Raw genomic sequence first — 15,607 nt, 5'->3', positions numbered from 1 at the left:
TTTTAAAGGTATGGACACAAAAACAATAGGACACTCAGAGAGGAAAAGGAAAAACAAAATTGGGTAAGCCATTAATCGGCTCAGCTTCAAAACAGGTCGTCAGTGCAACTTTTATAGAGTTAGTGGAGTTAGTGGTAAATTGGGGGTGTAGGCCTATTGATCAATAGCGGTCTAAAGCAATTTCTTTGGCAAAAAAACCTTCATTTTCTAAGTAAAACGTACATTTTGTTTATTTTGTCATTTTTGGTTTTTTTTTCGTTGGTTTTTTCTTTGATCGTGATCTTATAGTTCTGAGCGGACTGGTGTCAAAATACAATGGGGCATCATTGTTGACATGCCCCGGAGGTGTTGCATGCAAAACAAGGCTCAGTAGTAACAAGTGATCTCCGGTGGTCTCATCGGTATGAAGGCATGACCAGTAAATTTTACACAGTTAAGACTAAAATAAAGATTATTCAGAGATTATTCATGCACAAGATTCACGCCTTGACTGAACTTTCCATCAGCCATCGGCTAGACTTAATGTCGCCGATGGTGGCGCGATCCCATTGCCCGTGGTTCAAAATAGACTGGATGAGTGCCTTCAAATGTGCCGATAGAGGGCGTTTGGAGAAGAAGGTGACGTCATACTTCCTGACCACGTGGAGCATGCGCTTTACGTCAGCATCGTCAAAAGGCATTTTACCCTGCACCTACAAAAACAACATTAAGGTAGGGTTATAGTTGGTAGTGACCCGAAACAAGTTTCCATTTTTTACCCGAGTACCCACAAAGATGGTAACCCACGGTCGTAAGCATCATCTTTATTTCTTCTGTGCCTCAGCGCCTTTGAACAAAAAGTGCCACCCCCCCCCCCCCCCCGACCCCGTTGAATATAATTTTATAAAAGTACGGCGACAACAGTGATTTTCCAATAATAATGTTTTCCAAAGAGTTGAAACAGAATTATTTAAAAGTAGAAATCTGAACAATTTTCACAAACTGAAACGAGAAGCCATTCTAAACAAAGGTTGCAAGCGAGCCATGTTAAAGTTTACATCCCCCCCCACATCATCCAAACGTTTTGTTGAAGAGTTTGTGAAACTGAAACAAAACATCATCCGAGATAAATACTATTATTTTAAAGGATACTTCATGATGAGTATTCCCTAACTAAATAACATACCATAACATACAGTACAACTCCCATGCTCCAGACGTCAGCCGTGCTTGGTTCATACGACACACCAGAGAGAATCTCCGGCGAGGCGTAGGCAGCGCTTCCACAGAAGGTCCGGCAGAGGTTGTTCGGTTCGTACCACTCCCTAGCGAACCCAAAATCCGTCAGCTTCACCCTATCACCCGGGTCGAGTAGGATATTCTCACACTTAAGATCCCGATGGTAGATGCCGTTTTGATGCAAGTACTCTATGCCGTCAGCAATCTGGGAGAAGATTGTGCGAGCCACCGGTGAGGATAGGACCTTAAGCTTCTGAACGTAGCACAGCAGGTCTCCTCTATGGGCAAGCTCAGTCACGAAGAAGACCTTCTGGCCGTACCTGAGCGTATCGAAGAGGTGAATGATGTTGGGGTGGTTCACCTTCCGGAGGATGTCCGTCTCGCGGGGTAGAAACTTAGAGCGGTATCTCTGGTTGGTCATCGCCAGTGAGATGATCTTGACGGCTACTTGGCGGTTGCACTTTACCTGGTGACCGGCGTGGACCTGAGCGTACGTACCTTCAATTCAATTTCAAATCAATTTCAATCAACATCTATTTCCATATTGGTCAGAGAAGGAGAAACACAAAGTTGAGTACAATATTATTTAAGTCAAAGACAGCCAAGAACAGATCAAGAAAATGCAATTTAAAAAAGAATATAATTTAATAGATATGGAACCTACAGAGAAAACCACTACGGGCATCAGAAGCTAGGAAGGCTTGTTTTGAAATGCGCTACAATTACAAAACCAAATCAACATAAACCAAACATAACAATTTAATTCATAAAGGATGAAAACAAATCAATATCAACACAATATTATTGATACATATTTATTATTTATTTATAACATAATAATGTTGTTTGGATCGAAAGCTAAGACCATCTACCCTATTCATTACACAATAATGTTGTTGGTATAATAAACAGCAATGAGGACGTAGTGTTGATGATTTAGGAACAGACAGGAAGACAATACAAGAAGTTACAGGAAATGCATACCTTCCCCTAGCTTCTTCTCCAGTTCGATTCCCCTTCGGGAGAGGAACCACAGGTCCTCGTTGTCGGCGTGCTCGTTCCCTTCGCAGCTGCTTGACGAGTCCGCGGAATCAGCCTTCGCGTAGGCCCTTCTCTTGGAATGCTTCTTTCGTCTAGGTCTCTGCGTGGAGTTGGAACATGCCCTGCTGCCGTCGAGAGTTTTGTACTGCTGGGTCGGCTTCCCGACTGTCGTGGTGGTCTGGTCCTCCTTCACCTTCCGCTGTCGGTCCCAAGAATCAGCTAGACCCCGTGTCTTAGACGGTTCCTCGGAACCCTTAGCCTTAGTTGTTTTCGGCTTGGGCTTCCTGTCGACGGCCTCCTCTGTCTTAACCGGTACATCCTGCTTCTTCTTTGGCTTCGGGCGGACTAGCTGCCGCAGCCTCTCGTACGCGTTCCCTAAGGCCGACCGTGGTCTATCTCCACTCTTAATGTTTTGTGCTTTCGGTGTTTTCGGGTTCAAAGCATCACTCATTCCAAACGTCATTTTCAAATGACTGGCTTTTGATAACTTATTAATTATATTCTAACCATGTTTATTACGGCATTTTTCCTTTGGTGATAAACAAGCACTTCGGCATGACTTCAACTCTCTCCGAGTCACCAAAACAATGATCAAGTTTACCAGTTTAGTCTTATGTTGTGTTGTGCAAGAAGCAGACGAGCAGTAGATGAGTACTGTTCATACATTGATATGTTTAATCCAATTAATGCATAAATACATAGCTCATGATTTTGTGGTTGCACAGCTACACAATCCGATGCGCACACAAACTTCCAGCCAATCACGCACGTTGACATTGTGACGTAAACTGCTTTTGTTTAAACTTTTTGCGTCACACAAGCAAGCCGCGCGCGTCACAACCTCACAAACAATGGGCAGCGCACCGAATCAACACCTCTCGTGAATAACCCCTGGTAATGAAAACAACGCAAATTAATGTGACTTCTCTATGGGCTAGCATTGCATGCTGGGGAGGGGGGGGGGCAGCCATGCGAGAGTCCATCATTGACCAGACAGTATAACTTTCATTGGGCTCTATATTATGGTTCAAGCCTGATCACGTTTTGACCCAAAAAATTTAGAAAACTAACTTTGAGACTTATCATAAATAAAAACATTTCGCTGTGAAAAGACACACAATACAGTTTCTTGAATGCAATTTTAACCTTTACCAATTGACTTAAAATTACAATTTCTGTTTCTTCTAAAAAGACATTGATGTCCTAACTTCAAAATAACTTGTTAACCTCGAAACCACCTTGGTGGAAACAAACTTACAGCAATTTAAACGATTCCTGACAGACATGCATCACATTATAGACATAGCTCTGAAAAGTCTGCCCAGTGGCAGTATCTGTCTGTACAAGAAGAAACCACTCAGTGGTCAACCCAAGACATTCTTCATGTCGAGAGAGGAGAGAGAATTAGAAGGCATCAGCAAAAGACCAACATTTCACCTGTCGCTGACTTCTCAGGTGTCTAACGCTTGATTGACCCCAGTGACAGTGATCTAATAGGAGACGCCTTGTGTCCCAAATCCCGGTCTTTGACCAGCTTCACCCATCCCCCTTCACCGCCACACAACTCGGTGGTAAGATCCCACCACTCAAAAGGGATCCCGAAATGACCCATCCTTTTAAAAACCGTCTCACAAATTAGGTGTCCGACCCCGCGGGGGATTGTTGAGGTACCTTCGTCATCACAGGGATGGAAAAGCTTTAGAGAGCATCTCCTAATTAAGAGACTACCACACAACGCTGGCGAGCATCAGCCGTTACAGGAAAAACACGGATGACATGTTGTCACGGACAAGAAAAATAGCCTGCAGTGATTCTGGCTATTGGATGGGTGTTACCACCTCTGCGGGCTCTTAATTATAGTACAAAGGGGACTGTCCTTAAAGGAGGTTGACAACGGAATACCAAAACCTATCATTGATACAGTTTTTTTTTCCACGAAGACGAGAACACACTGTCTGGACATTTTTTTTGACGGAACTGTTTGAGGAGTTATTTCTCGGTGTGTTTGAAGATGCTCCTGTATGAGATGTTCGCCTTGGTTGTTTTAGCTCTTATTGCAATCGTCCCCTTCACATCTAGGGCCTCCACACTAAAATGGATGTAAGTATAAAGTACTTTTAATTATCTCTATCCAAGGTGTCCAATGGACTCTCACAAGCAGTGTTTCGAGCATACTCGTATAAACATAGGGTTGAGACACACTACGGAGTGAACGTCAAATACAATTGGGACTTGAGTCAAGTCTACAGCCTTTATGACAGAACCGCCAGAAAAGGTCTCACACATATACGGTGATAGAAATTGTGATATGAGGATACTACTTGTTACGAAATAGTAATTATAGATATAAATGTAGATAGATAGATTATAAGAGACTGATATTATTTGTCATAAAATAATATTATAACTATGTTTTTTATACCATAAACAGATGTAAAATAAACTATATATGGAAAGCCATTCTGAACTCGAATTTAAGAAGTAATACAAGCCCTGACTCCCACCTTCCAGTCAAGAAAGTTGTGGAAAATCATCGTGAATATTGTCAGATCTGATAGTTATATAATTCAAAAACCGCCTGTAGCGGGTTCATTTTTATGTAAAAGGTATGATTTGGAATTTTAAAGCGCGCGGTCAAGAATGGCATAAGATTGTCAACGGTTCAGACCTTGTGTGACCCAAGAAACAATGAAACAACAAACCTGTGGAAAACCAAAATTGTCAATCGACCACCGGAGTCAGAGTGAAATAGTGAAACATTTCATCAATGTTTAAAACAAAAATTATTAATTAAATCCTCAGAAAATCTATAGCATTCCAGGTAAAATACCTCAAAGGGAAGTTTTCCACCACCAACTTATGTGTGAATCTGTCAGTCGGTAATAATTATATTTTTGTTAATTCTAAACACGTGCTTTATCGACAAAGGAACAGCGTCGAATGCCAACAAAGATATTTAACTTAAAAATAAATAAAACAGTTGTTAACGGCCTGACGTTTCGACCCTGGCAGAGTCTGTCTCGAAGGCTAACAAACAGAACACACACGCATGTATATTGTAACATAAGAGGAATAGTGAAAGAATGTCGATTGTGCCGGCAATTGTCCCGCCAACGAGGAAGGCAGTTACATTGTAATTCCCTTGAGGACACGAATTCAAGCATTTGTAGAATTCCCACACTGCCATCTGATGAACTTTTTCACCATCGTAGAGTACTAGAGTCTCAGCCAAAATGCCCGGCCCACCCATGTAGGAAGGACATACCTCCATGCATGGGCCCCTGACAACAAAACATACTTTCCCGTTCCCCGCTCAATATTGTTACCACTTTAACTTTAAACTTGTTTGGGACTCTTCTACAATGAGTCAAAGAAATCTAGTTCACTTTGTTTTCATTAAGATGGTCATTTCAGAATGAGTTTGTCTAATTATCACTTGGTTCCAATATTTGTTATGGCATTTATATTGTGGTTCCATGAACATAGCACATCTTTAGTTTCTTGAACAAGAAACTATTTTATTGTATTGTTGCATTTGAGTTGGACTCTTGGCCGAACGAATAATACTAAAATGAATAATCGTAATAGTCTAAACTTTCCCATTAATGAGGTACAGCATTGATCGAAACCTTTGGGCAACGAGTTATGGGCAGGGTTGTAGATTGAGGTAGTATTCAAATCGATTCCAGTCAAAATTGTACTTAATTTACACTCGCTCTCCTCAAAATATAACATACATCAACACAACAAGCACAAAGATGGAGGGAAAAGAGTTCATCTTATGTTAACCAAAAGTACGGTGGTTTACGTTTTATCAAAGTGATAACTTTTGCTACAAATATATTTGAATTTTGAGTTTTCAGTATTGTAAATATCACATGTAGGGTTACGGGTTTGTCCAACGTGAAACTCAGATTACCGGATCGAAAATGATAAACCACATGCCTCTATTCACAACGTGTTTATAGGCAACAGACCGAAAAACATGTCTGTTGATAAGAACGTCTTCTATTTCTACCTCCATGGTCTTACAATGGCCCTTGAGTGGTAACCTAACAGATCAGCCTCTTAGATCAACCACACCTGGCCCAAAAGCCTCCCAGCAAGACGTATATTGAAAAGGCCGATCCATAATGGTGTCACAATTACACACCCACGATGGTGGATTGTTAGGGGCACAAGAGCTCATTAGTGAGGGGGGCCTGTATCACGCCCACCACCCGCACCAAGAAAGATTGGAAGTTTGACTTGGGATCTCCTACTGGAGATCTCCTACTGGAGACAGACATGGCTTTACTTTTGGGGACTAATTAAGGATTCGGTGCGGTACGTATAAAGAGGATTAAATCACTGGTAAGAGTGCCGCTTTGTAAAGGGTTCAACAATCCCCGACCGGTTGAGCTAGAATCAGGTGCAATCCTATTAAGGATAACTGTAAAGTTTGATACCCGCTGTGCTAATTATTCCCGCATCTATGGCCGTCTAACATCGTCTTAAAGGTATCAGTCTCTCTTCATGTGAAAGCATGAGTTTCTTCAAGTCTTACAAACTTTGCCCGTTACTCCTGCACCCATGATCGTCTCAAAGGTATCCCCCTTCACGTGAAAGTATGAGGTCCAGTCTTTACCTACGGTGCCCATGATGTACCTAACGTCATCTCAAAGATTTTCTCTCTTTGAGTGTGAAAGCATGACATTCTTACAGTCTTACCTACTGTGCCTTTTATTCCTTCATTCCACTTTGATGTTCCTAACATCGTCTCAAAAGCATCTCTCTCCTCATGTGAAAGCATGAGTATTGTGTAGTCTTTACTCCTGCATCTTTGATGTTCCTAACGTCGTCTCAAAGGTATAGTTCCCCTTCATGTGAAAGCATGAGTTTGTTATGGTCTTACCCACTTTGCCCATTACTCCTGCATCTTTGATGTCCAGAACATCGTCTCAAAGGTATCCCCCTTCATATGAAAGCATGTGTTTCATGTGGTCTTACCTATACAGTGCCCAATGATGTACCTACCGTCATCTCAAAGATTCTCTCTCTTTGCGTGTGAATTCATAATATGCTTATTGTCTTACCTACTGTGCCTGTTCTTCATTTCTTCTTGGATGTTCCTAACATCGTATCAAAGGTATCAATCTCTCTTCATGTGAAAACATGAGTTTGTTTGGGTTTTACCCTCTGTGCCCAGGGGGGGGGGGGGGGGGGGGGTAATCATCCTTCCTCTCAGCTAAAAGCTGAAAATTGCGAAGGACGCGGCTACAACGTGTTCGAGAAGCTGCCATGCAAGGGCGCCTTTGGCTGCCAGCCACATCAACTCATTATGACCGCGGAGCACAGCCAAGATCGAAAGTGTTGGGTTTTTTTTCCCAAGGGAGGAAAACCGGATGGTATGGAAAACCCTCGTGGCAGAGAACCAACTCACATATGGCCCCGGCCGGAAATCGAACCGGGGTCACCTTGGTGAGAGGCGAGCGCTTTTTACGCACAAGCCAACCGTGCCACCCACATCTCTAGAATGCAGATGTCTTTGATCGGTAGTATGAAGAATTAACCCATTGTCAACATGGGGTGGGGGGGGGGGTTCCCACATCAGACTGGGTGTACCTTGCTCCTCTGTAATAGCTTGTCAGCACATTATGTTCAACGGCAAATTATCGTAACTTTTACAAATCTCAAGGGTTCAAAATGGACCCTACACACAAAACACACAATGAACAGGAAACAAGTATTGATATCTGTATGCTAGTTGACCTCCTTTTACATCAAACTGACACCATCAAAAGGTCTTCACGTCCTTTTAAGATTTCATCCTTAATTCACAGGGACTGTTCACGTCAATGCGTCAATGTCAACCTGCCAATTAGGACATTAGGACCAATGATAGACCCTTGCGGAAATCAACTCTGAATTAACTTCCGGGTAATGGAACTAGGAAAAGACCTTGCCGTGGTGTAACTATTAGAAAGTAAAAACAAGATTAGGTAACTCTGACTCCCAAAAAACATGGTGTTCGTTTTGGTGACACAGTTGAATTGAACGTCTACCGTTAAATGAAGCGCGGTTTTTGAAGTCTTGGGGCTGGGGAAGTTTTTGTTGGGTTGTTAGGGTGAATGTTTGTCTGTTTGGGTGTTTGTTATGGACGTTTTATTTCCTTCGTTTTTTCATTTGTTTCTGACGTTTGTTTCTTTCTTAATTCTTTGTTTATTGGGGGTGTTTGTTTCTTTATTTGTTTGTTGGAGTGTTTGTGTCTATGTTTCCCCAGCCTATTTCTCTCAAGTTATTTCTCTTTGGAAAATCTTTTGATGTGCTATTGCCTTTTTCCCCTACCAGAGCATTAACAAAAGACCATAAAAACACGATATGGGCGAATGCAACTGTCTGCAAATCAACACGACTGCTAGTCTCCCCTCAGACGTCACTTTGCAAAAGAAATCTCGACGTAATGTCGGCTGTAGTGGAGTCTACGACTGTGACCTTTGACACGTGTCAAGAACAGTTCCAGGACCGTCGATGGAATTGTAGCAGTATCGTATCCGCACCAAACTTCACTCCGGACTTGGATAAAGGTAAGCTATTGTGGGTGTTAAGTTGAACAGCGCCCTCTAGGGGTCTTCTTTGGACATGCGTATTTATCTGATTCTATAGTAACTGGTGCATGTAGATCAAACCTTCACCAAGAAGTCACAGTTTTTATGATTAATAATCACTGCTCGTCTCTGTGTCAAACTAACTAAATTGCCCACTGCTCGTCCATGACAGGGCAAATATAAACTGAACACAGAGGTACACAATGTGTGGTCATGTTGCGCAATTAATGCCCCGAACCGGCATGGTGCCCTATTACTCACAGTGAACGCAACAGTTGATTTACTAAGCAAAATGATATTTAATGTTGATATTTTACTTATAAAACAGGTACCAGGGAAGCAGCTTTCGTCCAGGCTCTATCAGCAGCAAGCTTGGTACACACACTCGCAATCTCTTGCAGCGCTGGTATCCTGTCGCGGTGCGGTTGCGGGCAGCTGCCGTTCGAAGACAGTGAAGATGCGCCCCCTAACGACGCAAGAGAGACATTCCGCTGGGGCGGCTGCAGCGACAACGTAGACTACGCTGTTGAGTTTACAGGAAGGTTTGCAAACGGCCCTCTATTGACCAACAGGAACAGAGACAATCCAAAGTCGCGGATGAATCTGCATAACAATGGAGCTGGCATAAAAGTAAGTCTGATATTTAAGCTTCACTTGTCTTAAAATTCAAACACTTTTAATATGAAAGTGAACCGATAAAACAAAGGGGTTTGTTACGTTTGCCAAAATACATGGAACAATTATTTCGGTAATACTCAGGCAACCCTAAGAACCCTGTCACTGTGCAAGACCGTTATGAGTAAACTTTGCGTGCAAAACAGCCGCCATTTTGGCTGTGTACAAATTGCTGCTTTCCCGATTCTGGTCGAACACCCAGTCAGGAACCCGTACGCCACACGCACTGACCCACTTGCTAACACATGGGCGTACAAAGAACACAGAAGCTGGAGCCATGACATCTGAAATCAGTGGTAAGCGGTAGAATTCGAACCTACAACCTTGTGATTGCAAGTCATCATGCAGTCTGACTACTAGACCACGGTGTTTTGTGGTCTCGTGCCCATTATAATTCATATCTCGAGTATCCAAAATAAAACTAGTATAATGTTTGTTTTTTTCTTGTTTATGCTTTCCAGTTGATACAGTCAAGTGTGAAGCGACGGTGTAAATGCCACGGAGTATCTGGATCATGCAACCTCAAGACTTGCTGGCAATCCCTTCCCAACATCTCAGTCGTAGGTACGCCCTCTAACGTTATCAAATGTTCAGGTGACGACGATCTCGCAATAACCGTTATCATTATACAGTAATCTAGACTTTGCGAACTTGTGCTGACAATCGGCATTTTATTATAAACTCATTATAGTAAACCTAGTCGCATAATTTGTTTGTGAGGTAAAACAAATTTTGAGTATGGAAATTAAAAACATCCACCAAATGAACAGAGAAATTAAAACAGTGATGCAGACAAGGGGGAAATCACTGATAGGTATAACACCTACCAGAGAACGGTTTCTTTACATCTTGTGAACATTTTTGGCGGGATGTATAAATTCAAATTCTGAAGTAACTTACAGTCCGCGGCGATATTAGATTGTGTAGAAGGCTACTAATAAGTGTATGCATATAATTATTTGGTTGTCGTTATCACTAACATGCGAGGAATAATGGTTGGTATTTTGTGTATTGTTTACATTTCCATTGAAGTTATGCTTATAACCAATCCGTGCAGACATTGATTCGCAAAAAAGGCGCGATTTGTCTACCTCGGTTGGCAACCAGCAGTGGTATAAGTGTGCGTGCGTGTTGTGCAACAATTTACATTATTCATGAAATGTCTACTCTAAGCACGCACACCTCTTTATAGATTTATTATGTACGGTCTGTTGCCTGCCAAGCCTTATCCGTAAACCACTTATCTCGATTATACTAACTGAATAAAATTGATTAGACTTCTACACTTGATGCCTGAGCTAGGATGACAATGTGGCTTCCGACTTGCACGGTCGATGCTGACCAGGGCCCAGTTTCATAGAGCTGCGTAAGCACAAAATGTTGCTTAAGCAAAAATTGTATGCTTAGTAAAATCAGATTACCGGGCAAGACTCCACTCAATTGTTATGCTAAGTAAACAACAGCTAAATACTAGCCATAAGCAATGTATATGGCATGAAATGTTGGCCAGTAACATGTGTAAAATAAGCGAGCTATTTTCGTCCTTAAGCAAATTTTTTGCTTAAGCAGCTCTATGAAATTGGCCCCTGGATAAGGCCATCTCCATTTTATGTGGCTTACTCTTGGCTACCATTATTTTTGCATTAAAGGGAACGTTGCCTTGGATCGGTCGAGTTGGTCCATACAAAAGCGTTTTAAACAGATTGTTATGAAGTGCATGCGTGGCAATTCCTTTTACTTTACGAACTTACACGGTCGGCCATTTTATGGTGTCAAAAACTTTACTCAATAAAACGGCGTGCCGTGTACTGTTCCCACTTTTATAATATCAGTCTTTCAAACCAATGCATGTTTTAACAATCGGTTTCAGACGCTTTTCATGGACCAACTCGACCGATCCAAGGCAACGTATCCCTTTAACAGAGATTCCCCTTTGTGTTCATTTGATTTAGCTATGGGGCCATCTATACATTTATATATTGAGTGTCATTTCTGCGTTTCTTTACTGAGTTTACCTTTAAGACCCTCTTGACTGAGAGTGGCAAAATGTCGCCGGTGTAGCATCATCAGTCAAATTAACATGTCTTCATCTTTTGCACAGGGTCGGCGCTCAAGCGGAAGTACTCAGGCGCAACGGAGGTATCATATCGCCGGACAGTGGTGAGGCGGGAACTAGTCCCTAGAGATCCACAGCGTAAGAACTACACACTGTTTGACCTCATCTTCTTAACTCCTTCACCAGACTACTGCAGGCAGAATATCAGATATGGGTCATACGGCACACGTGGCAGGTAACTCTTCACAGACTGAAATTCGAATAAAAGAAAATCAAACCAATAAAACTAAGTTAAAGAATATCATAATGTTTTGTTTGAAGGAAACATTATTCGTGGCATTATAACCAAAAAGCACAGAATTGTGCAATGAAATGATATTGGTAAACCCACGTGGGGGCATTACCTTTTCAAACTTTAAATTTTCTAAAGAGGAGGTCTTTAAGCAAACATACATTGCACTTAAATATACTAAAACAGGCATTTTAGTTTGGGATTTCCCCACCCATCTCAACTCCTTAGGAGTATGCAGCCCCGGCATCTAATTTAACACCTCCACCATGTTTCGCAAAAGGAGGCTTTTAAAGCAAACATGTTATAACGCCTTTACTTTTACAATAATTTGTTCAGGCCTCCTGTAAAATAATTTCACTGGGGATTTCCGCACCCATCTCAACTCCTGAGGAGTATGCAGCCCCGGAAGCCAAATTAACACACAATGATAGCTAACCAATGACTTATCATTATTTTCCCCACAGAACTTGCAACCCCCGAACTTCACCACGTAGCGAAGGCTGTGAAGTGATGTGCTGCGGCAGAGGCTACGAAAGACTCGTGTCAGAGGTCACTGAGCAGTGTCGATGCAAATACAACTGGTGCTGTTACGTCACGTGCGATGAGTGCACGCAAACAGTGGAGCAATTTGTCTGCCTGTAGTCTTGAAACAAGACGTAAATAAAATGATAGATCTTAAATGACGCTCAAATCCATGACTCAGTTATGCTCTTGACGCTAAAACATTCTTACTCTTGGTCACTGAGCCGCCATTCCACCATCCAAGCTCCTTGCACTTGAAACAAAACCTCGTTATGCTGACAAGATACATCTTGTTTTGCCGCTATATATGCATGTGTACTAGGTTAGGGAGTTTAAAGCCTGTGCTACCAAGAAGTAGCCCGTCAAGTTAAATCGACCACGTGAACCAACTCTGCCGTCACATGTACCCACTCTTGAGTGCGGGTAGCAATTCCAGTTAACCATCATGTTTAATTACACTCCAAGGTTAACGACAGGAACTCAAACCATTGGCATCGGCCTCGCTTGAAACTTGTCAATTTAATTTCAAGATGGTTTTGAGTTAGACCCCCTTCTATACTACGCTTAAGTCTCCCGGTATGGAAAATTGTACATAAGAGCATAAAATAAGAATACTATAATAACCACTGGATTCAATTATTTTCCAAATGAAGAATAATGGGAGACTTTTAGGGAACTCTAGGTGGCAGCAGAATCACCAGGAAAATAATTTCATCGTGCTCTTGGAAGTGTGACCATGCTCAGAATGGCATAGACAATAAAAGTGTACCTGGTAAGTCTGCTGCCACCCAGCGTTCAAAAGTCTCCCATTGTGTACTTTTTCGTAAATGTATATAATTACTATTGAGACATCTTTCTATTAGTGATCTTTTAGTAAATTGAACATGTTTTCATATATTTTTCTTTCATATTATCACAATGTGCCGTTTTGTGCCCACGGAGTCAGGGGTCAGTTATCAAATCAAAGATCAGTGTAGGCTGTATATGTTCGAGTCATATTGACCCGTTTTAGGGTCACCATGACCCGTTCCACTTATTTGACCAGGAAAACAGGTCACTAGCTGCAACACAAATGTAATGTCGCAGAATCTTCCTAGGGTCAGGATTGATCCGCGTTTTATAAATGTAAATGAATGATGTTCGTTCCTGCTTTCATTAATAATAAAGTAATCTAAAAAAAAAAAAAAATGAGCCACTATAGGGGATTTGCGTAAAGGGAGCCCTCTGTTGAAATGATTCAGAATATAATTCTTCACTTGATTTAAGACAAAATCTGTTTCATGGAGACTTTGTCTTCCACTGGGGAAATTAACATGGGCTGAAGGAGGATGATTCAAAAGAGGGCGCTATCAGAAGAAATGTATACACAGTTCGCCATGTGGGGACAGAATCTCTGGAGAGACATAATCTCCTGCCACACCGGCCCGGTGATACGACACCTCACGGACCAGTAACTATAATTGATACCATGCTCAATATCTGGCTGGCACGTGTCCATTCGGCCTCCAAATGTGCCCATAATTATACTGTTACCATGTTCCTTCCTCATGCTTAGCACACTTTTTTTTTCTTGTACAGAAGCACCCCTCTAAAAAACACTGGAAAGACTTCCCGTGGTGTCTTGCAAGAACTAAATGAAGACACAACGACAAACTGGGCCGGGGGGTACACCATGCCAAATATCGAACACCAAAAGCCACGGTAACAGTGTCGTGTGAGCTTGTCAAGTTTCAACAAGGTCATGTTCCTGATCTTCCCGCCTAAAACACAAACTTGTTCCCCGTATCGAGTTCCAAAGTATCACGACCGTGGGGTCGAAGTGTAATAGTCCTGTTACCCAGATCAGGTTCATAGGGTGTAAAAGGCTAAGTTGTTGTTTGACAGTGGGCCCCCAGGGGACAGGGCTTGTTATAACAGCGCAATTACTCTCCCTGCACCCACAAAAAATAACTCGTGGTGGCTGCATCACTGGGTGAAAATAAGAAGGTACTGCCATACCCTGGCAACAGCAACCGAATAACACAATTTTTGTTTTCTAACACAAGGTATATCAGTCACATGTGTTTGTGTTAGAGGTTGCATTTGTTTATACCAAAACAAACTAAAGTTAACTGCAAGACACCTCGCCAAGAACTTAAAAAGGAATTATATTTCTACGACTGTTTTATTATTGTTTGAATCCCACACGCGCAGCCAACAACTGTTTTATGATTATTGGAATGCCACATGCGCAGAGAAACACCCCTTTGCAGCAAAGTTATGACAACCATTGGCCCAAAGAAAACAGCGCAGTGAAATGACACACCGTTTACTGACAGAAATATATAGGTCGCAAGGGAATAGCCCAAACAACATTTCCAAAAGGACTAATATCTAAGGTCGCGTAGTTCCAATACTTCCTCCGAGGAAATTGCTTCGGTAAGGCAATATTTGTTTAATTTTTCCAGAGTTGACATGATTAGCGTTTAAAGTGATTTAATTTCCGCCAGTGGTATAGAGTTTCTGATATAGGGCTATTTGTTGCTGTGTGGGAACTTTGCTCGTTGGGTAGGGCCTACTGTTAGTAGACCGTAAATTTCATACAGAGGGTGTCGTGTCGCGGTATTTACTGTCCATTGTATTGATTGCCATTGTGGAAGCAGATTATACACACATTTTTAACTACTTGACCTGTTGCGCAAAGTGTTTAGAGAAATTCACCAAATTATGCAAATAATAAACTCTAGTTTCTTGGTCTTTCAAAGTCTTTGTTGTGAAATTGTTCAAGATAAAATAATAATAGTTGTTAAATAAAATTATGCGAAAGGTAATAGTATTACAAGACATGTTTTTGAGAAGTCAAAACGTCCGTAGAAATTGAAACATGCAGGAACCTTTTCTGTAGACACAACAATCTCAGACAAAGATATCTGTCAGCTACAGCTTAAAGGGAAGGTATCCGTTTGGCAATTACTCTTAAAATAAACGGCTGTAAAAACCATTGGTAAAAGACACGGGACACTATTGGTAATTGTCCAAGACCAGTCTTCTCACTTGTTGTATCTCAACATATGAATAAAATAACAAACCTGTGTAAATTTGAGCTCAATTAGTTATCGAAGTTGCGAGATAATAATGAAACAAAAAACACCCTTGTCACACGAAGCTGTGTGCTTTCGATGCTTGATTTCGATAGCTCGATATGAGGTCTCCAAACCAAATTCGTGGAAAATTAAT

The 15,607-nt window shown here is 41.7% G+C and overlaps 2 protein-coding genes across 2 annotated transcripts; one reads left to right on the top strand and one right to left on the bottom strand.

Annotated features, from left to right (window-relative positions):
* Positions 1-479: 479 nt before the first annotated feature.
* LOC117298604 (testis-specific serine/threonine-protein kinase 6-like) lies at positions 480-2,722 on the bottom strand. The gene is made up of 3 exons (XM_033781922.1): positions 2,203-2,722; positions 1,166-1,716; positions 480-692 (listed from the first exon to the last, which is right to left on the bottom strand). The coding sequence occupies exons 1-3, from the start codon at positions 2,720-2,722 to the stop codon at positions 480-482; spliced, it is 1,284 nt and encodes a 427-aa protein (XP_033637813.1).
* An 821-nt stretch (positions 2,723-3,543) lies between these two features.
* LOC117298603 (protein Wnt-11b-2-like) lies at positions 3,544-12,792 on the top strand. Its single transcript, XM_033781921.1, has 7 exons — positions 3,544-3,714; positions 4,271-4,359; positions 8,590-8,825; positions 9,175-9,476; positions 9,983-10,085; positions 11,623-11,812; positions 12,334-12,792. Exons 1-7 carry the CDS (start codon positions 3,544-3,546, stop codon positions 12,509-12,511), a joined length of 1,269 nt encoding a protein of 422 aa, XP_033637812.1. The 3' UTR covers positions 12,512-12,792.
* Positions 12,793-15,607: the final 2,815 nt, after the last annotated feature.

Source organism: Asterias rubens, chromosome 13, assembly GCF_902459465.1.
Source record: "Asterias rubens chromosome 13, eAstRub1.3, whole genome shotgun sequence".
Taxonomy (NCBI): Eukaryota; Metazoa; Echinodermata; class Asteroidea; order Forcipulatida; family Asteriidae; genus Asterias; species Asterias rubens.
Note: the sequence above shows the minus strand (reverse complement) of the source record. Positions and strands in the feature narration are given on the sequence as shown.